This window comes from Macrobrachium rosenbergii, chromosome 32 (genome assembly GCF_040412425.1).
Source record: "Macrobrachium rosenbergii isolate ZJJX-2024 chromosome 32, ASM4041242v1, whole genome shotgun sequence".
Taxonomy (NCBI): Eukaryota; Metazoa; Arthropoda; class Malacostraca; order Decapoda; family Palaemonidae; genus Macrobrachium; species Macrobrachium rosenbergii.
In genome coordinates, this window is record NC_089772.1 from 11,383,978 (window position 1) to 11,408,502 (window position 24,525).

Below are 24,525 nucleotides of genomic sequence, written 5' to 3' on the forward strand. Positions count from 1 at the left end.
CAGTAGAAGGCTGACTAGTTTTTCATGAACAAAATTGATCACCATGGTATAGGTTGGCACGGTTCCTTATAATTTAAGGAAGAATTGCACCCGGAACACGGCAAAGAATTAGGTAAAACAAATTCCCGAAGAAAATCACGAGCGTCTTTGTGAGAGGAAAGAAATTCGGCACAGAATGTAGCAATACAATAAATATAATCCATGGAGTAAGAAGGACACAGTTCAACCAGCAAACTGAAGCCAGATTTTTCCAGGAATGCTTAATTTCCTAAATCCTTTATAACCTCTCAAATTTAAAACAAAGTAACCTATCACGATCACATTAATTCTTCATTTTATCTTGGACCCACACTTCCATGAGCAGACAGACGTTTCTGTTTTGTGAGCCATGCTTATCCACAATGCACTGGAATAATTCAACAAAATAACCATCCGACTGGGAATTCCAACTCCAGTCCGGAGACGTATTTACACAAGCATAGAACTTGAAAAACATCCAAACATGTAACAACCTTCGTCGGAACCATATTTCAGTAACAGTAAATTTATGAAAGATGCAAGAATCAATTTCATATTAAGCAAGTTAAGGAAACTTGCGGTCACAACATTAAAAACTTCGAACCCGATTAATAGCTCAATGTAGAATACCATCCCTAAATGGCAAATGTTTGTGTTCACCTGATTTCCCATTGTAGTTAACATTTTGCCTTCGTTTGTGACCAAAACTTTAGTTCAGCATATATATATATATATATATATATATATATATATATATATATATATATATATATATATATATATATATATATATATATATATATATATATATATATATTGTATTCTACACTTAGTTGTGCCTAACTCCTAACTTGGCCCCATACTGTCTGGGAACCCATTGGCAAACTATAGCGCATAAACTTCACATTTCTCTTCAAACTCCCCCTGGAATTTCTGGAAAGTGTGCTAAGCCAGCTAAGCTCCTCATCTCACTTGCAAGCACATGCCTGTTTGTTTACTGCTCCATCTAATATGAGCCAATTTCCCATGCTAAAAAAAAAAATCCGTCTCAAAACGCATCTTTCGGCCTAGAGTCGATTTTATTAGAATCTGCTTGAACAGAACAGAATATAAAATCTAGGCCAGAGGCCAAGAGTTGGCACCTATGAGGTTATTCTACGCTGAAACGGAATTCGAGTAAAAAAAAAAAAATTTTAGAGTTGTAACCGGCAGAAAATCTTGAAGTTACACTATCAAACAATTGTTAGGAAAGGGTGGAAAGATAGATGGATGAAAGCGAATAGGAATCGAGGTACAGGAAAAGGAATGATATGAAACTAATTATACCTAGTAAGCTGTCATATATTGACGGAGCATTAGCCTACTTATATCTAGTAGGTATTACCCTTATGGAGGCCAGTAGGCGCATTCATACCATTTGTCCTGGTTGGGTATTCGGTCTTGGCGTCCCTTCTGGTTTACTAATGTGTCCTGGATGACTGACTGAATTATTTTTACATTCTAAGGGATAAACAAATATTATAATAGACAAACCACAGAGGTCTAAAAATAACTATATGTTACCCATTACTTGCAGCTGGATTTTTGAGGGCAGCACCATTCTTCATTCTTCAGTGACACTGGAACAGTATTACTTGATTAAGTGCGTATTGTGTTCTGCCATTTTTTCGCTCGTTATCCTCGTAATGGCATGCTGTGCAGCGTATAATTACCCAGAAATATACACATTATTTCTTCAAGAGAAAATGGAATGACATTCACAGGTAAGCAAAGCTGACTGAATTTTTGGACCCACAATTTTGAACTAGTCTCATTACAGCAATAGAATTTACATGTTTTATATTTCGAGCATATCAGTGTGGCACAGAAGTGCATTTGAGATTTCAGTTTTGAAATCATAAAAAGTTAATCTTACATACGCCATGAAAATTATCTCACTTTTTTAAAAGAGTTCAGTAGTAAGTAGTCATAAAGATTACTGGTCGTGTCAAGTCTCGTCCGTTAAACATGTTACTGTGCTCCATCAAGGAATCCTGTACGAGGTGTATTTTGTGTCTTAAAGAATTGTTTAAGGTAGGTAGGCATGTAATAGACTGTCCTTGCCATCAGCTGAACAGTTTTAGACATATAAAGGCAGTGTTAGAGCTGATTAACAAATTCAAAACATCAGTTTTGGTGAGAGTATTTCAGGGCGACATTAACAGACCTTAGAAAACTTTTATTCGATTCAAAGTAAAATGTTTTTTTTTTACATGTTTAACAAGACCTGAAGTAATTAACGTTTTCATCCAACGATTTGACTTAGACGTGATAGCAAGAAAATGAATTTGGTAGCGTAGGTTCCACATACCCTATGCCCTTAAACGACTCGTATGGTAAGATGGTGTACCATTTAAGCCTTATTCTAAACACAAGGTAAAGGTAGTTAAGAGAAGGACGAGAGTCAGCTATATTTCTATACCAGTTCTGCCAAACGAAAAGAAAAATATAGAATAAACGCCGTTCAGCGTGTTGTAAACTGCACAGAAAACGACCCACCCCGTCCATTTTCATACATTCGTTGAGCGCCATTTTTTTTTCCAAGTCCTGACGTCACGTGACCCCTGTCATACAACCTCGCTTAAGTAGCTCTTAAGATGGCCGTACTTTAGGGCCCCAACTGCCCTGTGTCAGGTTAGGAAGGTAAGGTTTGGTTAGGTAAGGGCATGCCACCCTATGTCAGGTTAGGAAGGTAAGGTATGGTTTGGTAAGGGCAGACCGGCCTAGGTATGTCAGGTTAGGAAGGTAAGGTTTGGTTGAAGGGCACGCTGCCCTAGTTATGCCAGGTTAGGAAGGTAAGGTGTGGTTTGGCAAGGGCGTGCCGCCCTAGGTATGTCAGGTTAGGAACTTAAGGTATGGTTTGGTGAGGGTACGCCACCCTGTGTCAGCTTAGGAAGGTGATCTGTAGTTAGGTAAGGGTACACCACCCCATGTCAGGTTAGGAAGGTACGGTGTGGTTAAGTGAGGGCACGACGCCCTAGGAAAGGTTAGGATTAAGGTTGCTTTGGTTAGGTCATAGCATTTGGTGGAGCATGTGACGTACACTTTCATAAACATGCATTACTGTACGGTTTTTGCTTTCTTTCACATAGGCCAAGTGCAAAACGGCAGGCCAAGGCTATAAATATTGAGAAGAATTATGTATGAGAACATATGTATTTTTTCAATGATATCATCCTAGAATTATAGTTTTTTCCCGTAAATAAAAAATACGTAGATATATGCAGTAGGGTATAATTGGGTACTTAGCTACTCCAAACTGCCTAGTAGTCAGACCTCATTAAAGAATATCTTGAGTGGTAACAGATGTCACAGTACATTATGTATGTATACATGTGTATTTACAGTATATATATTGTTGCTGTACATGGCCTTAATGGGGATAATTTGTCTAGCCAAGGTGCTAAATGCACGGCCTCGTCCGTAAATTAATTAAAAAGAGAGAGCTAAAGGGGTAAGGATGCCATGAACAATCAGTTGTCCAGTGAATTACTTTATTTACAATTACAGGTAAAATGAGGAAAAGAGTGGTACATGGAGTAACTTTCATCAATTCAACAATGATATGGGTAGGGGTGGATGCGAGTGGCTTGGAGAGTGGAACACAGCTTGGTTAGCGCCTCCTGCAAGAGAAGGGTTCACACATTAAGAATAGGACAAGCAAGGGTACATGCAACTAGCCCTGGGAATGACTAGGGGGACTTTGGTTTTTCTGAAAACGCACGTGTCTGCAAAGGGAAGTGGTTCTAGTTTAGTAGGGCTGAATTTACCAAGTAATAGCCAATTCGTCACACTTAGTTTAATATGACAGTTCCTCGGAGTTGGCCAGGTAGGTTTGGACAGGATATTGGGGTTTAGGAAAAGGATAAGGAATGTAGGAGGGTGAAAGGAATGGATTTAGGTTCGAGAAGGAGGAACAAAGGCAGGGAGCCGAGGCCAATATCTGACAGACACTAACTTGGTTTTATATTAATATCAATACTTCGTCAGGTTTCCCATAACATGCATCCAGCAGAAAGGGTTTAGCTTCCAGCCAACCCCCAGAATAAAGATGGCTGCCGGAAGCTGAATCACAAGCAGCTTTGGAAAGACATCTGATCTGTCTGAGGTTTGTGCTTAGAAGAACGAGAAAGTAGCTTCACCCACCTCTGTTGGTCGCTAGGGGGCAGATTTTACAGCCCCTCAGTTGAGTTTCCAAGGTTTGCCTCAGAGCAGTAAACTGGGTATGATAGGGTCAGGAGTAGGTCAAGGATGGCAAACTGGCAATGCCTAAATCATATGAAGGGTCACCACAGAAGATGCTCTACTGGCAAATAACTCCTTCTCACTCCTTTTGCATCAGTGAATTTACTTTAAATAATTGATCAGATTGTTTAATTGGCAGAAGACCGTAATTGTGACAGCTCCCCGTTTTAGCAGAGATTGTAAGAGAGGGCTGAAGCTAACTGAATACTGTATTAGAGCCACCATCCTTGCCTCAACAACGAATTTTTAAAGCTTATGTTCTAACAACTTGTTCATTTTAAGCTGCCGCTCTGATATTTTTACTCGACTGTCAGAATTCAAGCTCGAGATACTGTAAGGGTTACATTACAAAATTCTGCCAGTGAGGCAACTAAATGCAAATAGGAACTTCTTTTATTTTTAAGAGGAATACAAGTCAACCTAGCGTAGTAAAGGAGGTTACAGCCCTTCAGTTGTCGGATTTAAAAACCTCAGGGCAGTAAACTGGGTATGATGGGGTCAGGAGTAGGTCAAGGACAGCTAACTGGCAACTCAGAAATCATGCAAAGGGTCGCCATAAAAGATGCTCTACTGGCAAATAACTCCTTCTCACTCCTTCTATTTACTTCAATGTATTTAATTAATATATCAGATTGTTTAGTTGTTTACTGTTGACAGATATTATATATATATATATATATATATATATATATATATATATATATATATATATATATGTATATATGTATATATGTATATATATATTATATATATATATATATATATATATATATATATATATATATATATATATATATATATATATATATATATATATATATATATATATATATATATATATATATATATATATATATACACACTCTCTGTTCCTCTGTTTGAAAGAGAGAATGTTATTCATTATATATATATATATATATATATATATATATATATATATATATATATATATATATAATATATATATATATATATATATATATATATATATATATATATATATATATATATATATATATATATATATATATATATATATATATATATATATATACACACTCTCCTCTGTTTGAAAGAGAGAACTTCGTTATTCATTTTGATGATGGACGACAATGGTTTAGGTAGTAGAAACTGAAATATTCCACTTATAACTCATTGGTATTCGTGATATAAATCTTTTTACAAACGGTTAATTTGCTACAACACTGCTAGTTTTACTGTGATGTGCTCGTCATCAGTAATAAAACTCGGATATTAATTTTCTGAGAAGATAAGAGGGTAATGCGTGTGTAACACGCTATAAGAAAGTTGATTATTAAAACGATATCCAGTTGTCATGATTAGGACAAGTCTAGATTTCACACCAGACTTTGTGGCTCCTAATGTTTTATGGTTATAGTTATCGACAAGTTATTCAGATTCGTAATCGTTGTTTCTTTGAAATTTTTTCTTGATTGTTCTTTTCGTTGTTGAAATTCTAATTACACGTTATGGCATCAAGGTTCTCCAATTCTTTGGCTGTTTGGTCAGGACAATAACGATTTAGTTTTTGTTGAAATAGAATCTGTTGTTGATGTTTTTAACACTAGACTATATGTACTAAATATTTAGGAAAATCCATTGAACAGCTGTGACCTTTTGGATGGTCCACAGGACGTTCTCTGTAAATGGTAATAAACTGGAGATTGCTACATATATTTTTAGACTTTCGAAAAATGCAGTGAGAACAATTTTTTCCGGATGAATAATTGACCGTTCATTATATTGTATTCCTATTCAAAAATATTATGACAATCTTCAGGTTGTAATTCTTGTGTAAGAAGTGTATTTCAATCGATATTTATTGTCTATGGTTTATTTGTCATAGCTCAAAAAAGGAGTGGTCCACGATATATTTTTTAATCGGACTGGTGTTCCATTACCAGAAACGAATCGAGAACTACTGTCATAGAAAATGGCCGGTTGGGTAAATCTGTTAGACTCTGCGGTACCTTCCAATTACGTTTCGTTTAAATATAAATGGCGTTATTCGAAAAACTGATCTCATAAGGAAAGAAAAACTTATGCAGTCTTTATTAATGTTTCTTGAAGTTTTAGTTTAATTTGAATATTAAAGCCATTAATAATTATTTGAAAAGTTGTGTGAGATATCGAGAAATTTTTTTTTTTCTGAGAAATTTATCGGAAACTGGAATAGGAAGCCTGGTCCTCTTGTACAGTAGGTCGAGAAATACATCTTAGGGTGTACTGTATGTACCCCTTCAAGCTTGTGAACAAGTACAAGCGGCAGCTGAATCTTCAGTGAAGAGAGCTCCGTAGGGGTTAGTGCCGTCAGTGCACCCCATGCGTCGGTGCACTGTAGGCATTAGCCGTCGATACAGGTTCTTTGCAAGCGTCCCTTCGGCCCCTAGTTTCAACCCCTTGCATTCTCTTTACTCTTACGGAAGAGGAAGAAGAAGAATATTCTCTTTCTTCCATCTTACTTTCACCCTCTTCTAACAATTGACTCAAGGATGCAACTACAAAGTTTTCCTCCTGTTAGGTTTCTCAGACTTTTTACTGTCATTTTTCAATTTCAGCGCTGAATGACCTCATTTGTCCCAGTGCTTGGCCTTTGGCTGGAACTTATATATTCAATTTCATTCAATTTTTAGGAAGCACACGGACAGGACAGTCTGTGAGGCGCTAAAAATTTAAGTACACAAGAGGAGACGAATGACTTGGTAAAGTGTCGGCGGCTGTTCAAATTCGAAGCAATAACAGACGTCGTTGTGAGTCTGTGCTCGTGTGGATCATATCAAAACTGTGTTGTTGGAGTCTGTCAAAACTTTGGTTTAAAGAATAATGACGCAGTGCTACGGGTCCCTAGCTTTACACTTGTGAAATGGATTTTTACGGAATTATGGAACAGTGCCTTTAAATAAAAAAAAAAGAAATGCACCTTGAGAATGATTAAACTCAACTGTAATGAGAATGACTTTTACGAAATTTAATTTTGATGCAGAATCTTGTGCGGCTCTTAAATTATGGCAATTTTCTTTTTACTAGTTTTCTAAATGAAATAAAAAAAGCATTAAAAGAATGGTTAGATTCACCGATACAAGAGAGCTTAAAGAAACACAGGAGAATAACTCGGACGTTGCAAAGTGACTAGAATTACTGTGTGCTTATTTCGAGGACGAACTTATGGAGAGAGAGAGAGAGAGAGATAGAAAGTTTACGCTCTAGATGATATGGAATGACATTAAGTCGCCTTCAGATCCAAATTGGCCCACATCACGTAGGGGGATTTCCAAGAACCAGAAATTTTAGTTTTTGTGCAATTAGAATAACCCCATTCCACAAAATTGCAAAAACTCTTATCATTATTCAGTTGTTTTCGAGAGGCGACTCAGGATCTACTTCAAGACTGGTGCTTGGCACTCAGAATAGTCTTTCAAACTGGATTGCTTATTCGCGTGAGCCAATTGCGTGAAACTTGTAAGCAGCATATGCGTATTTGTTGAGCGTTTGATAATGACACGTGATCATGTCGAAACAAAATCACCATCTGTGATCAAATACCTGTCTGCCTCTGAAGCATCCACGCAGATTTGCACATAAGCAGACACTCACAATCTTTTCTACCAAAAATCAATAGATTCCTGGAAGTCTTCACAATAACCCCAAACGGATCCCTCCGGACTTACAAAACACATAGTTTATGCTGACGTCACAAACAAGTGACCTTTATCTTCTCAAGTGGAATTCTGTCTCGGTGAATGATATTTCATTTAATTCTTTTGAGGTAGACCGCTTATTAGCAACACACTGTAGTTTCTCTGCAGCGTCCCTTCGGCCCCTAGCTACAGCTCCTTTCATTTCTTTTGCTGTACCTCTGTTCGTATTATCTTTCTTCCATATGACTTGCCACCCTCTCCTAATAACTGCTTCAGAGTGCAACTGCGAGGTTTTCCTCTTGTTGCACCTTTCAAACCTTTTTACTGTGGTTCCCTTTCAGCGCTGAATGACCTCATAGGTCCCAGCGCTTGGCCTTTGGCTCAAATTTTGTATTCCAATGTCCACTTATTGGCAACAGCCATCCTTATATGACATCTTGGGAAAGATTTGCATCAGTGGCCGAAAAAGTAGATAGCATAAGGCCTTAGAATCCAAATATTACAGAGAAGGATACACTAGACTTAATAAGCAAGGTTGATGGTTAGAAGCTAGAGGTCTTTGCTTCCTGAACCCTAGACTTAATAAGCAAGGTTGATGGTTAGATGCTAGAGGTCTTTGCTTCCTGAACCCTAGATTTAATAAGCAAGGTTGATGGTTAGATGCTAGAGGTCTTTGCTTCCTGAACCCTAGACTTAATAAGCAAGGTTGATGGTTAGATGCTAGAGGTCTTTGCTTCCTGAACCCTAGACTTAATAAGCAAGGTTGGTGGTTAGATGCTAGAGGTCTTTGCTTCCTGAACCCTAGACTTAATAAGCAAGGTTGGTGGTTAGATGCTAGAGGTCTTTGCTTCCTGAACCCTAGACTTAATAAGCAAGGTTGGTGGTTAGATGCTAGAGGTCTTTGCTTCCTGAACCCTAGACTTGATAAGCAAGGTTGGTGGTTAGATGCTAGAGGTCTTTGCTTCCTGAATCCTCGGACTGGTGGTTCCTTTATAGTTCCAATTTACTTTGGCCTCTAATGAAGAGTGAAAAGATGTTTTCTTTTATTGAAAAGTTTTCTTTCATAACATGGATCTGGTTTTCATAATTCGACTGCCTTGTGATCCACCAGAACTCTGCCTCTGTCTACCCGATCATCAGTGAAATTAAAAAACTGCGCAACGTGCACTGTAGGCATTACTTAAGGTTCTTTGCAGCGTCCCTTCGGTCCCTAGCAGCAACCTCATTCGTTTCTTTTACTGTACCTCCTTTCATATTCTCTTTCTCCCATCTTACTTTCCACCCTCGCCCTAACAATTGATTCCTAGTGCGAGGTTTTCCTCCTGTTACACCTTTCAAACCCTTTACTGTCAATTTCCGTTTCAGCGCTGATTGACCTCATAGATCCCAGTGCTTGGCCTTTGGCCTGAATTCTACATTTCATTCAAAATGGCACCAGCAAATAACATCGTTAATGATATATTTTAAATCAGGTGTTTTTCTGAAGTCTTAGACCTTAGTTTATATAGTTCTCAAAGCACCAACGGACATGAGTCTATCAACAAAATTGCAGACAGATAACTCTTGTATCAGCCCTACTAAGAAATTAGAAGTAACGGATGATAGATGCAAAATGATGACCAAATTTTTATGTCGCATACTGATCTTTAGTTACCGTAACATCATAGAAAAATCTACCTCTTGCAAACGTCGATTGTTGAAGTAATGAGTATTGTTATGTGTTAAGGTGAAGTTAGAAGAGCCTTCACAGGAATTCAGACCTACTGCTTTTCGGAGAAGCTGAGTAGGCCAGTCAGGGTCTGTCACCCGCTGTCTCTCCATTGCCGGTCACGGTCATAAACTGTCGACTGTCAGCAAGGAGTAAGTGAGGCGAATTCGGCATTAGGCTTATTTTGAAAGACTTAGAGGTAGACATTTGTTTAATAGCTACTATTAATACATACATACACATATATATGTATATACGAATGTTTGCTAAAGTTAACGCCCCCTTGTTACTCTTTTACAGTACAATACGAAGCGTTATATATATATATATATATATATATATATATATATATATATATATATATATATATATATATATATATATATATATATATATATATATATTACCCGTGTTTGTGTGTGAGAGAGAGAAAGAGAGTTTAAGAATTAGCCACATGAAAGTAAATAATTGAATGAAAAATGTTATATTCGTCAAATAATTCAGTTTCCATGAAATATTACCTAGTGGATAAGGATTACATTAGCAGCGTTGATAATCATCGTGATCCTCTCAAGGTCTGTGAAGATGAATAATTCTCTCTCTCTCTCTCTCTCTCTCTCTCTCTCTCTCTCTCTCTCTCTCTCTCCTATCGTCCTTTTAAATCTGTGAAAGTTATGCGGAGCCGGTCAGAACTGGTTTCCGAGAGCTTGTTTGCCTTTTTCTGCGAAGGAATGTTCCTCGTTTTCAGTAAAGCAATACTAAGGTCGGCCGGCGGCTCAGGTGACGCGGAAGCCCATGATTCTTCTTCACGTGAAACTATGATATGAACGTAGGTTTGTATCATTTAAACGTACGGGAAAAGTGGCCAAACAGTTTTCATATTTACGTAGACGTATATAATCCTATTCTCATTGGGTGTAATGGGTAAACCTCTCATCGTCGCATCCCATGATTTAAAGATAAAATAATGAATCTTGACGTGCGAAGTTGCTCCGTGATCTGTTATGAATGGCGCAACGAGCGATGGTCGTCGTGAAGCTGTGCGCAGAATATACAACTGACTCGCCTCCATTCCAACGGATATTGCGTAATGCTGAAGAATGCTCAACGAAGTCCTGCAACAAGTCCATAGCTAAAGCTTAATCAATAGCCACAAAAACCTTGACTCGTCGTCATGGTAACCGAATGTAAACAGTGAGTCATAATCAATGGTAGATACGTGAGGACAGCCCGGGAGGGTGGCGTGTTCACGTACATGACATGAAATACCATGGGCGTGAATAATCGACTTGAAGAAGCAGTGCGAAGTTACGCTTCCCTCGCGTGAATTTATTGCATAAATTTGGCCATTCCGTCTGGGGTATAAATCTGACGCCCACGCCCATGCACCTCTCCACTCATCTCAGTCCTTAGGTCCCCCCATAGCGGGGGGGGGGGGAAGCGGGGCTAGTGCCGTCAATGCACCTCTTGCGGTGCACTGTAGGCATTACTTAAGGTTCTTTGCAGCGTGCCTTCGGCCCCTAGCTGCAACCCTTTTCGTTCCTTTTACTGGACCTCCTTTCTTATTCCCTTTCTTCCATCTTACTTTCCACCCTCTCCTAACAGTTGATTCATAGTGCAACTGCTTTGAGGTTTTCCGCCTGTTACGCCTTTCAAATTTTTACTGTCCATTTCCCTTTCAGCGCTGAATGACCTCATAGGTCCCAGTGCTTGGCTCTTGGCCTAAATTCTATATTCAATTCAGTTCACTTCTCGCATGTCGAGTCATGTGGATGACAATGGTTTGCTTTTTGACTGATTGATTTTAGCAGTAAAACATGTTGCCTGAAAGTCCGTTATTTGTTTGTAGACCTTCCAAGTTATAAGCTGATAAGTTTGTACGCACTTTGTCCCCAAAAATTCCATTGAATTCGTTGTAGTTATGTACTCAAAAATAATTAGGAGCGAGGAAATGCATTAGCTTAAATTTTAGACACTCACTAGTGGCCTTTAGAAGCTTTCGAAATCGAAACATTTATGAATCGGGTTACGGTCGCTATTCCGTTTCCGGGGACATGTTTTGCCATAATTAATGTAAAAAGTGTTGGGAACGGCATAAATATAGCTTATTCAGAGTTGCTCTCGATAAACTGGATGTTTGTATCACTAGCAGAAGTATTTTAAAGTCACATGACAGTAAAAAGAATAATGTAGAGAGAGAGAGAGAGAGAGAGAGAGAGAGAGAGAGAGAGAGAGAGGTTGGGGGGGTGGTGGCTAGGAATTGGGACTGACTCTTTGCAGCTGTGAATTATAATTTCAGAGATCTGGACATTCAGTGGCAGATCTTTGGCAACGATAATAAGAACAACAGTAATGATAATAATAATAATAATAATAATAATAATAACTGCTACTGCTATTTATTACTAACTGCTGTTGCTATTACTATTATTGCTATTAGCAGCAATGATATTGAGGAAGATGAATGTATCATTACTCCAAGCGTTGCTATTTCTCCTCTTCCTACCACTATCACTTGACTGTTATTATTATCATTATTATTATGATGGTTTGCGGCCTTGCGTTTTTACTCGAGTCCTGGGTTCGATCCCGATGTTGTGTAGGATTTGATTTCTATTGCACACGTTGTAGTGGGTTGTCTTCTATTATTATTAATATCATTAGACATATAAAAGACACCGCAACCAGCAATGCCCCTTTAGTGCCGACAGTGCACATATTTTGCGGTGCACTGTAGGCATTACTGAAGGGTCTTTCAGCGTGCCTTATTCTCTTTCGTTCTTACCATCTCATATTCTCTTTCTTCCATCCTACTTTCCACCCTCTCCTAACAACTGATTCATAGTGCAAACGCGAGGTTTTCCTCCTGTTACACCTTTCAAACCTTTCACTCCCAATTATCGTTTCAGCGCTGAATGACCTCATTGATCCCAGTGCCTGGCCTTTGGCCTAAATTCTATATATATATTCAGTTCAACAACCAGCAGTGGTAGTTATAATAAGTCATGCATAAAAGAGAATCATATGTTTCCGGGCAGTAAGTCAGATCGAAATAGGAAAAACTATAATTTTCTCGGCGAATGATTGACGCAGCTTTTGCTTCATATCCTAGTACTTGGTATGCGGAAACCCCGAGGTCGTAACATTGTGGTGTGCCTTGTTCTGTTTAATGGGCTTCAATTTCCCCGACGATAGACCCCATGCAAAGGAAAAGACCCCACTGGGACGTCTAAACCTGTTTTATTTCTTTGTTGTGTGTCACGAATCCAGGTCACCCGGCGTCAAGAAAAGAATGGAAAGTCGAATATCTTAATAGTTGGCATGATATCTAATCTTGTTAACTGGCATCAGTTTCTTGCAAGAGAGAGAGAGAGAGAGAGAGAGAGAGAGAGAGTGCCTTTAAATAAAAAATGCACCTTGAAAATGATTAAACTCAACTGCAATGAGAATGACTGTTACAAAACTTAAGTTTGACGCAGAATCTTGTGCGGCTGTTATTAAATTATCGTGATTTTCTTGTTACTAGTTCTCTAACAAATAAAGAAAAAGCATTAAAAGAATTGTTAGAATCACCGATTCAGGAGAGCTTAAAGAAACACGGGAGAATAACTCGGACGCTGCAAAGTGACCAGAATTACTGTGTGCTTATTTCGAGATCGAACTTATGGGGAGAGAGAGAGAGAGAAAGAGAGGGCGCGTTAAACATGACTGATCATCTTTTGTTGTCTGAACCAGAAGACAGAAGACAAAGAACGTAATAACTATTACTATCTAAGCAAACTCCAAAACAAAACTTCATTATTTTTTAATGAGCGATGTAATTATTAGAGATAATGGCAGCCATGTAGTATACCTACAGAACGGAAGGCGTAGAAGTTAGAAGCCAAGAAAATATCAAAAGTGCAACCCTGTTATGGTGTGGTGAAGTCGGCAAACATAAGATATTATTCAAACGCAGGTTAACAGTTTCCAATTTGAAGAAGATCGTAGATATCAGGGGAAAGTTAAAAAATATTCAGTGAAGTTATTCGTTACTGAATCTACTGATTACATATCTTAAGTTATAAAACAAAAATAAAGAAACGGCAACAATGTTAATAAAACATAACTTAGCCCTCGAGGAGAGGGGATAGACTCAGATTCAAGAACGTGACCGAACCCACGAATTCTTTGCATATCTTCACTGATGCTATTTTTAAGGGTACGTCACAATGTGACTGCAGAGACGAGACGTGAGCACCTGCCTTTCATGGAATTTGAAATGTCATGAGCCACTAATGGTTTGGAATGCGGTGTCACACAGCGATCGCGTTAGAAGTCTGCGGTCACAGCAATCGCATATATTGGTTCCCGCCATACTTGACTATTGATGACGTGATCCGGAGGATTTTGACGAAAACAACACTTTTAAGGCATGACCTAAGTTGTTTCTGGTTGAACATTTCGGGCGGAAGAAGTTACTACTTCTGCGAATTGGTAACTGCGTCAGATGACCTTTATCGTACGTGGGAGATCGAGATAATGTTAAAAAGGATTGAGGCATTGCCTGTCCAAGTCTGTAACCGAATACGCGCGCTTTTAAACACGTAATAACTCATCCACAGACAGCCTTTTTTCTTTTTCATAAACGGCACTGCCAAGCCAATGATTAGAATGAATCTTTTATGAGCGATCGGACTGATGCAAGAGTCTTTGTATCTGGAAATTTCTCTCATTAAGTCGCCATTCAGAGAATTATGTAAGAGTTGCCTCGTCAACAAAACTTATTTTTTCTTAGGGTGCACTGTAGGCATTACTTAAGGTTCTTTGCAGCCTGCCTTCGGCCCCTTTCGTTCCTTTTACTGTACCTCCTTTCATATTCTCTTTCCTCCATCTTACTTTCCACCCGCTCCTAACAGTTGGTTCACAGTGCAACTGCGAGGTTTTCCTCCTGTTACGCCTTTCAAACCTTTGACTGTCAGTTTCCATTTAAGCGCTGAATGACCTCACAGGTCCCAGTGCCTGGCCTTTGGCCTCAATTCTACATTCAGTTCAATTCAATTCAACAAAATCTTTTTTATATGTAGACAAAGTTAATACAAGTGGGTCTTTTTTTCTTGAGTTTCTTCACATTTTTATCCTGGTATTTCTTTAGGAACTGTTGCTGCTTCCAGTATTTAAGCCGGGTTCGGTTCACCCCTGGGTCCTTTTTGGGAAAGGAGCGCGAATTGATTTTGAGAGGCACGTAGGTGGTATAGAAATGCACAGAAATTGGAGCAAAAACGATTATTTGATGCAAGAGAGGACTTCCTGGTCAAAATCTCAGCGCGCGACCAGTTTTCCGCTGCTGAGTCTAATTTTTCTTTCTCAGACCTCTCCCTACTGTGCGTCTGTAAAGATACTAACTGCCACTCTTCTAATTGCTCGTAGATTAACGGATACTAACGTATAATCCAACCAACATTTTTTTTCCTTAATAACCAAACACACACACATATATAAATGTGTATAATACATGTATATGTATTATATTATATATTATATTACATATTATACTATTTTATATTATACGAACTGCGAAAATTTGCAGGTAAGTGGTGTAATGATTTAAGGTAAAAGTCGTTATCAATATAACTTCCCGCTTCAGGGGAATATACGGCGCCATTTTCACCGCGCCAGAAATTTATGAAGATTTTTACGGCGTAAAGTATAGCATGAACTCGGGCGAATATTGGACTCCGATGAACTGGATTTCGTAATTGCTTCGAACTAGATCAAGCCACGGCTCCTTCGCCTTGACGGCAGCACCACCACGAAGCAAGTGCTTGCAAATCAAAGCAAAAAGGTGCAGGGGCAAGAAAGAATCTAAAAATAGGAAAAGAAAAAAGCTGGATTTTGATACCACCCTCCTAACGGAAATTTGCCTGAAGTATTGCGTCTCAGTCATCAAGCGTGGGCAAGGGAAGTGTTTACCATTCATTACCGAAGGATATGAAATATGTTAAGCAAAGGGAGTCGGCTTTTATTTAGTGGGATCGATATTTGCATGCTTGTTTCGCAGTGTTCCGTAATGAATCCTCTGGCTCGCTGTGGTGTTTTTGGGGTCACTTACAAAAATGCCTGCCACAGGAACGCCAGTTTTTCTCGTTAAATAAATGGTGCTGCCAGTTACGTTGCCTGTCACGTTCTGGGGCGCGTCTCTGCCCGTTAGCGAATAGTGAAAGCAGGACCCACTTATAAGTGGGTCCTGAGTAAAAGCCTCTTCGTAAATTTGATTCCAAGTCTTTTATCGGGAAAAAAATAAAATCCTCAACTTTGGAGCCTAAAAGAAACCCAATTTTATCATCTTTACTATCGGCGTTCAATTATATACGAAATACTAATCCATAAATCATAACCTCTACAGAATTATAATAGGTAAATTTATGAGATTCGAGGATATTGTTTTAGAATACATTTACAGGTTGTTTCTTTGAACCCTGACGTTATGCTCGACGTTCCTGCAGTGAGCTCATAAACTCTCCCGGGATTTTTACGTTTTCCCGTCGGGAGAAGCGGACAGCTGTGTGCCTTGATTGGCGCAATGTGTTTTTGATTTTCTTAATGTCTCTTGCTTTCCGTTCCTTGTTTCTCCATGCTGCCCAGTTTCTTTGACTTGACATGCCTTTAGTTCTCATTTCATTCAGGTGCACATCCCTGTGGTCGGCTGAGGTCAGCGAACAAACGATACCCTGTGTATGCAGTAATTTTTACTCATTTAGGCGTGCACACTTGTGCGTTTTGACCCAAGTATATGTATAGCCTCTGTTATAAATGATGTCAGTGGCGTAAAGTGATTATAGAATACACTCTACTGGTTATTATTCGTTTTATAGTGAAACCCTTGCATTCTCATTCCAGGGTAGGATTCCCCCTAGGGGGGGTTAGTGCCGTTAGTGCACCTCATGCGGTGCACTGTAGTCATTACCTACTGTTCTTAGCAGCGTGCCTTCCTTAGGCCCCTAGCTGCAACCCCTTTCGTTCCTTTTTACTGTAACTCCTTTCATATTTTCTTTCTTCCATCTTACTTTCCACCCTCTCCTAACAATTGATTTCTAGTGCAACTGTGAGGTTTTAGTCCTGTTGCACCTTTGAATGACCTCATAGGTCCCAGTGCTTGGCCTTTGGCCTAAATTCTATATTCAATTCAATCCAATTCATTTCAGTTCAATTCAGTAGGCCTTTGATGAACTGGACGTCTGAAATACTTTCCATCAGATATGATGACGTGGAATTTAGTTGTATCCTTAATAAGTAATTACCAACTTAAATGTTACGAGGCTAGGTTACGAGCGTGGTTCCGAAAATAGTAGACCAACACCAAGCTGACTAAACAACTCGGTAAATATATAATGATGATGTTTTTCATGGTAGTATGTGCAAGAATGATATGGTGTAGTATACCTTTGTTTGTTCAAAACACACCTACGTAGTTCATTATATTGGCTCGGGAATATCGTCCTTAAGTCTATGATTATATTTGTAAAATATTTTATTCTTTTTTTTTTTTTTTTTTGCAGCAGGATAGCGGGGTTAGAAGCTCTTGGCAAGACAAAGTAGGTCGCCATCAGGTTCTTGCCATGCCCATTGTAAATATGCCCTTCCTATTTTTAGCAAACATTGTGAAAAAAATTGTCGCAAGATATTACGGATTAGAAGATGAGAGAGAGAGAGAGAGAGAGAGAGAGAGAGAGAGAGAGAGAGAGAGAGAGAGAGAACACCATTCGTTTCGTATGACACCCTTGCAACTAACATGATGACGTCAAAATGTACATTTGGAAACCTGACGACGGAATCTGGACTTGACTCCATAAATCAAAGGTAGCTTTGGAAATAACATTTGCTAATTTCTCCCGATGACTCAGATGATGTTAGCTGTGAATGAAAATAACACAAAGGTTACGACATTGTCATTCGGGTTCTCTGAAGGTTAAAACCATGTGGTGAGCCAGATATTAATCTTGGACGATTTTTTTATTCTATATCTGTCAGAGAGAGAGAGAGAGAGAGAGAGAGAGAGAGAGAGAGAGAATAACCATCGTAACTCATTACAATTTGTTGAAGCAATTATGCAAATGATTACTCTTTTTATCAGCAAAAAATGATAAAGAAATTATTATTATTATTATCTTATTGAAAAGGATGGCTGTATATAGCGAATTTATGTTATACTGTATAAGTTAAATTCGCAAAATACAGCCATCCTTTCAATAAGACATGTTTGAAAAGGGTCGACTTCCTTCATATTATTATTATTATTATTATTATTATTATTATTATTATTATTATTATTATTATTATTATTATTATTATTATAACAGGGCCATGAATTGAATTTCTAGATTTACAAATCTTTCATGTAAGATATTAAAAGTAATTAGGCAGCCACTAGTGTAGACACTCACCGATAATGACTCCTGGTTATTGTGTCATGTGAGACACACTGGTTTTGCCATTTTAAGGAGGCCAATAACTGTCCTCATTCTTCTTTCACCCATCTTACCTGTCAGCTAAAAAAAAAAAAAAAAAAAAAAAAATCTTAAGCAACGCCAATGAGAGGGCTGGCGAAGGATTAGACTTATTTTACGTGGCTAAGAACCAGCTGGTTACCTAGCAACGGGACCTACAGCTTATTGTGGAATCCGAACCACATTATACCGAGAAATGAATTTCTATCACTAGAAGTAAACTCCTCTAATTCTTCATTGGCCGGCCGGAGACTCGAACTCGGGCCTAGCAGAGTGCTAGCCGACAACTCTACCGACTCGTCCAACGAGGAACTACATACATATATACATATATACGGAGTGCCGTCAGTGCACCTCATGCGGTGCACTGTAGGCATTACTTAAAGCTCTTTGCTGCTTCCCTTCGGTCCCTAGCTGCAACTCCTTTCATTCCTTTTAATGTGCCTCCTTTCATATTCTCTTTCTTCCATCTTCATTTCCACCGTCTCCTAACAATATTTTCATAGTGCAACTGCTTTGAGGTTTTCCTCCTGTTACACCTGTCAAACCTTTTTACTGTCAATTTTCGTTTCAGCGCTGAATGACCTTTTAGTCCCGGCGCTTGGCCATTGGCCTAAATTCTATATTCTGTTCTCTATTCTGTTCTTCGCCAGATGTCCTACTCCTGCCTGAACATCTTTTAGAAGCTCTTCTTCAATAGGAACTTTCATGAGCTTTTGAAGGACGGACGCCCATAAAGCTAGTGCGTACTACTCTCTTTTGCAGAGGGCCAAGATCCGCAGTCTGTTGAACTGCAGCCGAAAACTTTCGTTTGCAGGGCAGCGTTTTCTAATGGAATTGGCTGCAGGAATGCAGCGTCATGCAACATTTATGCAGTTTATCTGACTTTCATTTCTTCTCCTGTGCTGAAGGAGTTATTTTGAATCGTAGCCATTGTATTTTCTTCGCGCTTTTACTTCGTTTGTCACGAGTGATCTTTTATTCTGAGGGACCTTGCTTTGAACGTCAGTGGCCAGCTAGGTTCGTTCCATACGTACGTTTGTTCTAGTTGGTTAATAATAATAATATAATAATAATAATAATAATAATAATAATAATAATAATAATAATAATTTGTTAAATATGTTAGGGGTTATTTGTGCAGCATTTCACTTCATTTTGAAATAATCCCTTTGCAGTTTTTCATGCTAAAGTAAATTTTCTTATATGACGTAGGTTTGGAAAAGTTTCGACTGATGTTTTCCAGAGTTAAAATTAGAGCAAAGAGAAAGGAGAGAGAGAGAGAGGAGAGAGAGAGAGAGAGAGAGAGAGAGAGAGAGAGAGAGAGAGAGAGAGAGAGAGAGGAAACCAAGACTCCAGATTTTTTTATAATAGCCCTTTGTAACGAAACGCAACTTTGAAAAATGAGCCTTTGCTGAGGTGATTCCTGGAACTGCGTCCGCTGCGACCTTTCCGCCTAAAACCGCTGCTATCCTGATGGCTGTGGGTTGCGACGACTTTGCAAATAAAGATCCTTCTTTTTCTTTTTATTTTGCTGTCTTGCTCCCTTGCTCATTTCATGCAAAGCGAAGGTGTAATTATTGTTTTTGCCATTTGAAATTGCCAGGGAACTGGCAACTTCGCGAATTAAAGTAATGGCTTTCTTGAACATTTTCTGACACGAGGCACAGTGATTGAAACGTTTAATAAATTATTGCAGGATGAAAATAATGATAACGACACTCTTTGGGCATGACAAGCCCCTGCGAAGATAATTAACGTAAGTAGGGATTAAAGACTTCACGCTAATGGTAGACTTACTTTTGATGTAATTTTCATTTTTTTAATTTTGGGGTTGTTAATCCTGCTTATAATGTATTTCTAAGCAATGGTTCCTTTTGCTAATTTGCACTGTGATTTCTTCATGAAAAATCTGAAAATGGCGTCTGCCTATATATATATATATATATATATATATATATATATATATATATATATATATATATATATATATATATATATATATATATATATATATATATACATATATATACTGTATATATATACATATATATATATATATATATATATATATATATATATATATATATATATATATATATATATATATATATATATATATATATATATATATATATTATATTTCTGTCGATTGGAGTGATGTACGATAATTGATGATATTTAGCCCATAATACAACAGAACTAGTATGTCAGAGCATGCAGTAATGAAACAACAAGAATAAATGACTAAGGCGGTGATATGTGAACGAATGGAAACCAATTGGTTCCCAGGAATTGAGAGTTTGAAAATGAGCAACAACAGAAAAATCGGCGCCCACATTGGTGAATAGAATATAGGATTAAGGCTAAGCGCTGGGACCTACGAAGTCATTCAGCACTGAGACGGAAATTGAGAGTAGAAAGGTTTGAAAGGTGTAATAGGAGGAAAACCTCGCAGTTGCGCTATCAGTCAATTGGTGGGAGAGGGTGGAAAGCAAGATGGAAGAAAGAGAATGTGAACGGAGGTACAGTGAAAGGAATGAAAGGGGTTGCAGCTAGGGGCCGAAGGGACGCTGCAGAGGACCTTAAGTAATGCCTACAGTGCACTGCGTGAGGTGCACTGACGTCACTAATCCCCCCCCTCCCACATTTGGTATTTACAGGGGTACTTGGTGGGGAGCCAAGTGAAGACGATCGAGTGGAGGAATAGTCGAAAGGATTTGTTGTTTTATGGACTGTTGTTGGAACTGTTTTGCCCTAAAGTTTTATCACTTATTATTCTTTTTTTTTTCCCCTCGTACAACTGAACGTTCATCCCCCTCGCCATTTGAAGGAGTCCACATTTGTGCTTTGGGAAAGGGGAACGGAGGGAAAAATTTTGCTGGAATAGGAATTTGAACGTAGGTGAAAAAGAACGGCGAATGTAATAGTATTTTACTGACTTTAATTAGTTATGTTTACTTTGAATTTTTAAACTACAAGTCAGGTATGGTTCTGTCCAACAGCAATATCCTGTCATCATGCTGTGTGTTTTAAAAGTGTTGAGAACAATCGAGCACATTTTCCTCTCTTGTTATAACTTTATAAGATTAAGAACTGAATATTGGAGTAGCTTGACGAAGGCTCAGTTTTCAACGGGTGTTTTTTTCTGATGAATTTCAAAAGCTAAAGGAGCATTTTGTGTCGGCTTGTTGACGATCACCTTATAAGTTACATTTGCTGCTTTTCGTCTGCAACAGTAAACACGCCACGCACATATATGGCATTTCCTGGCACAAGGCAACTTCCAGATGATTTTCCTGGAAGTATCCCAGTTTAAAGTGACGTAAGTTTCGACAGGGTCCTACATATTAAAGCTCTCGGCAAAGGAACATTATCGAGGTATTGTTCCTGGAAGAGTAACATGAAAGGAAGCGGTAGGATTCTTATAACGATGACGGAAATCGTAATGCGAGTGTAACTTCGGGATATGGCACTTGAAATGATGAGAAGTTGAAAGTGCTTCCAACGTGAAAAGCCGAGTGTCAGGAATGCCACTTTAATTAAGAATATAAACTTAATTTATGGACTGTTCTACAGTTCAACCTCTCGGTAAAATGAAAGTTCGCCATGAAGGTTACCTGAAAATGGCGTGGAGGTTTGTTTAAGTGTAGTGAAATTACCTTACAATGTCGTGAGGTTTATGTACTCCTAAATGTATTGAGGTTACCTTTAAATGTACTGAGGTTACCTTCGAGTGCCTTGAGGTTACGTTAAGTGTCTTGAGGTTGTGAATAATGCAGTGATTATGATACACTCAGATAGCCATGATGTTACTTCGAGACAGACCTATATAAAAACTACATTTGCATTCCCTGTCGGCTAATGACAGATGGAACTAACCGTTGAACGGTTATGTCATCATCCGTGGAACGCGTCCGTCAGCGTCAGCTCGAACCGGTTAAAACGGCGGTTCTTAGGTCCGAAGTGATGAATTCCGCATCGCCTTTTCTCCCCCCGCCACGGAGAGAGAGAGAGAGAGAGAGAGAGACTGTCAGAAGCAGAAAGGCCTCTTCAGTATCAAGCGAGCTGCTGTCGCCCCAGGAGCGCTCATCCCCCGCGCTTTCGTGGACTCTGCTGTCATCCGAAGCATCTCAACGTGAGTGGATTATGGGAGATTTGAACGCGGGAGAGAGAATCGATAGGATTAGGATGAAGTTTGGCGTCTGGCTCCGAGCGGCGGCGGCGGCTGCGTTGCTGGTGGTCGACTGTGGGTGGCGCGTTTGAGAGAGCTTAGCTGTCTGTACAGGGTTCTAATGCCCGGTGCTATTCATTGATGACTCTTACTTGAATTCGATGGTTGACATCAAGTGTAGGCTAATGTATTTTTCATAATGTATTGACCTACTTCATCATTTATTCACTTTGGCTCCCTTTATATCTTATACTTCCTTAAGTGTACATAGTGCATGCCACTTGTTGCGTGCTCGTCTATAACTGGTAAAGTTTTCATTTTTACGTTTTTCTTCTGCAAAATCTTTGGCTTTGTCGATGCGATATGCATATTTTAGAAAATATTAAAAGGACCAGTATCTGCTATTTCTGGCGCTAAAGAGATAGACGGCTTCGGAAATCCGCTGAATATTTTAAGTTCTCTTATAGGGAACTCAACACAGCATGATCGGCTCGTGAATTTGGTGGTGTTTGCGTGTATAGGCTGCTTACACGACCTCTTGTGGTTCAAGTCTACTAAAAGTGTGCTGTTTAGTTAGGGCACAGGCCGCCAGGAGTGGTGCGTACGATAGCAAAAGAACCAGTGTCACAATACTTTTTTTCTTGGAAGAGATGATACGTGCTTCGTTGCTTTATATCTAAAAAAAAAACCTGGCAGATTAAAGGTACTTGACTTTTCTTAGCTTTTGGGAGCTGACGTAATGAACTTGACCTGATTTACAGTAATCCAGTTGAGCGTTTCAGTGGGATGCGTGTTTGGACGAAAAATATATTTTCTGGTGGAGGGGAAACTATTACTTAGGAGTTTAGATTTCACAGAGTAAATGCTACTGGTATGACTCAGATTTCTTTCATTCTGCTTTGGTGGTTTAAATACCAACATTCTTACCTTCCTATCAGTACGTAGCATGTATTCTTTTAGTTAAAATATTCTTCCCTGCTAACATTTATTTTCCATTCTAACATGTATTATATTTAGTTGAACACTACTATCCATTCCAGGGACCGCGAGTCATCGTTTTTCTCAGATATCTTGCAAACTAATTATTTGATCGAAATGGTGCTCTGACACAGTGTACAAGACACCTCCCGCTAAATTTTTGGTAATATAGTGCATTGTCAAATGTTGTCAGTTACGGCGTTTACGCTTGAGTTGTAAAGGCAAAGTCGCACGAGTCAGCAGGACTAATCTACGCAATCGAACGTCTGCTATCTCCCACCAACAGGAAAGGGTGGTGGGCGGAGATGGGAAGGCCAAAAAATGGGTTGAGGGAGGGACGGGATGGGATAAAGGACGTTCTAATGCATAGTTTGGCGATGCTTGGCAACACCATGTAAGTCAAGAGTAAACCCCTTAACTAAAACCATTTGACAGTGCACCATATTACCAAAAAATTATCGGGAGGTGCCTTGTACACTGTGTCAAAGTACCATTTCGATCAAATAATTAATCTGAGAAAACGATGACTCTCGGTCCCTAAAATGGATAATAGTCTTGTTTTAATCATATTTAACCGTTTTACAGTGATAGCAAAGGGATAAGTGAAAATACTCCACCGTTAAAGATAGCATTTGATAATTTAACAGACATCAAGACTGTTTTTAAGGGCTTACATCTCAAGCAGAGTTGTAAATGAAGTTGATAGACATTGAATTTTATACACTTAAAAAAATTCTATGAATTATTTAAACGCTGTAGCATTCGCGCCATGCAAACTACCAAGTGGTTTAAGGTGTTTGTTTGAACGATACTCGCATTTTATTTATTTCTGTTTAAGATTAAGAGCAATTTGCAAAAAGTTGCAAAGATGCTCTTGCGAAATGTTGCACCTAAAGGGAATGATTTCAACACCCTTCTTATTTCGTTTAGCTAATACATCGGAATTATATTAGGCTGCGTGCGGTTTGATATTTCTCGTCTTTGGATCTTTTGATAATGGTCAGCAGAGGCAGTTAGTGAAAACCAAACAGTTCCTTTTTATTCATGTGTGGTGTTCATCACGCTTTCTTAATGTTTTTTTTTAAATTGTCTGTAAATATTCTCTGATGAAAGAAATATGTATTAGAATGAAATGACCTCAATTAACTCTTTAAGAATTATGTGTATTTGTAGGCATTACTTAAGGTTCTTTGCAGCGTCCCTTCGGCCCCTAGCTGC

The 24,525-nt window shown here is 38.7% G+C and overlaps 1 protein-coding gene across 3 annotated transcripts in view; it reads left to right on the forward strand.

The window, feature by feature from the left end:
* Positions 1–1,488: 1,488 nt before the first annotated feature.
* LOC136855573 (crustacean calcium-binding protein 23-like) overlaps positions 1,489–24,525 on the forward strand; it is a 36,368-nt gene continuing 13,331 nt past the window's right edge. The window contains exon 1 of one of the 3 annotated variants that reach the window (XM_067132670.1): positions 1,489–1,781. Coding sequence is in view for 1 of the 3 variants with exons in the window: in XM_067132668.1 (XP_066988769.1) it covers positions 2,026–2,091 (66 nt within the window). In the remaining 2 variants the exon portion in view is untranslated. Of the gene's footprint in view, positions 1,782–1,944; positions 2,092–22,152; positions 22,294–24,525 lie in introns of those variants that run through there. The other 2 variants (XM_067132668.1, XM_067132669.1) reach the window with 2 other exon arrangements.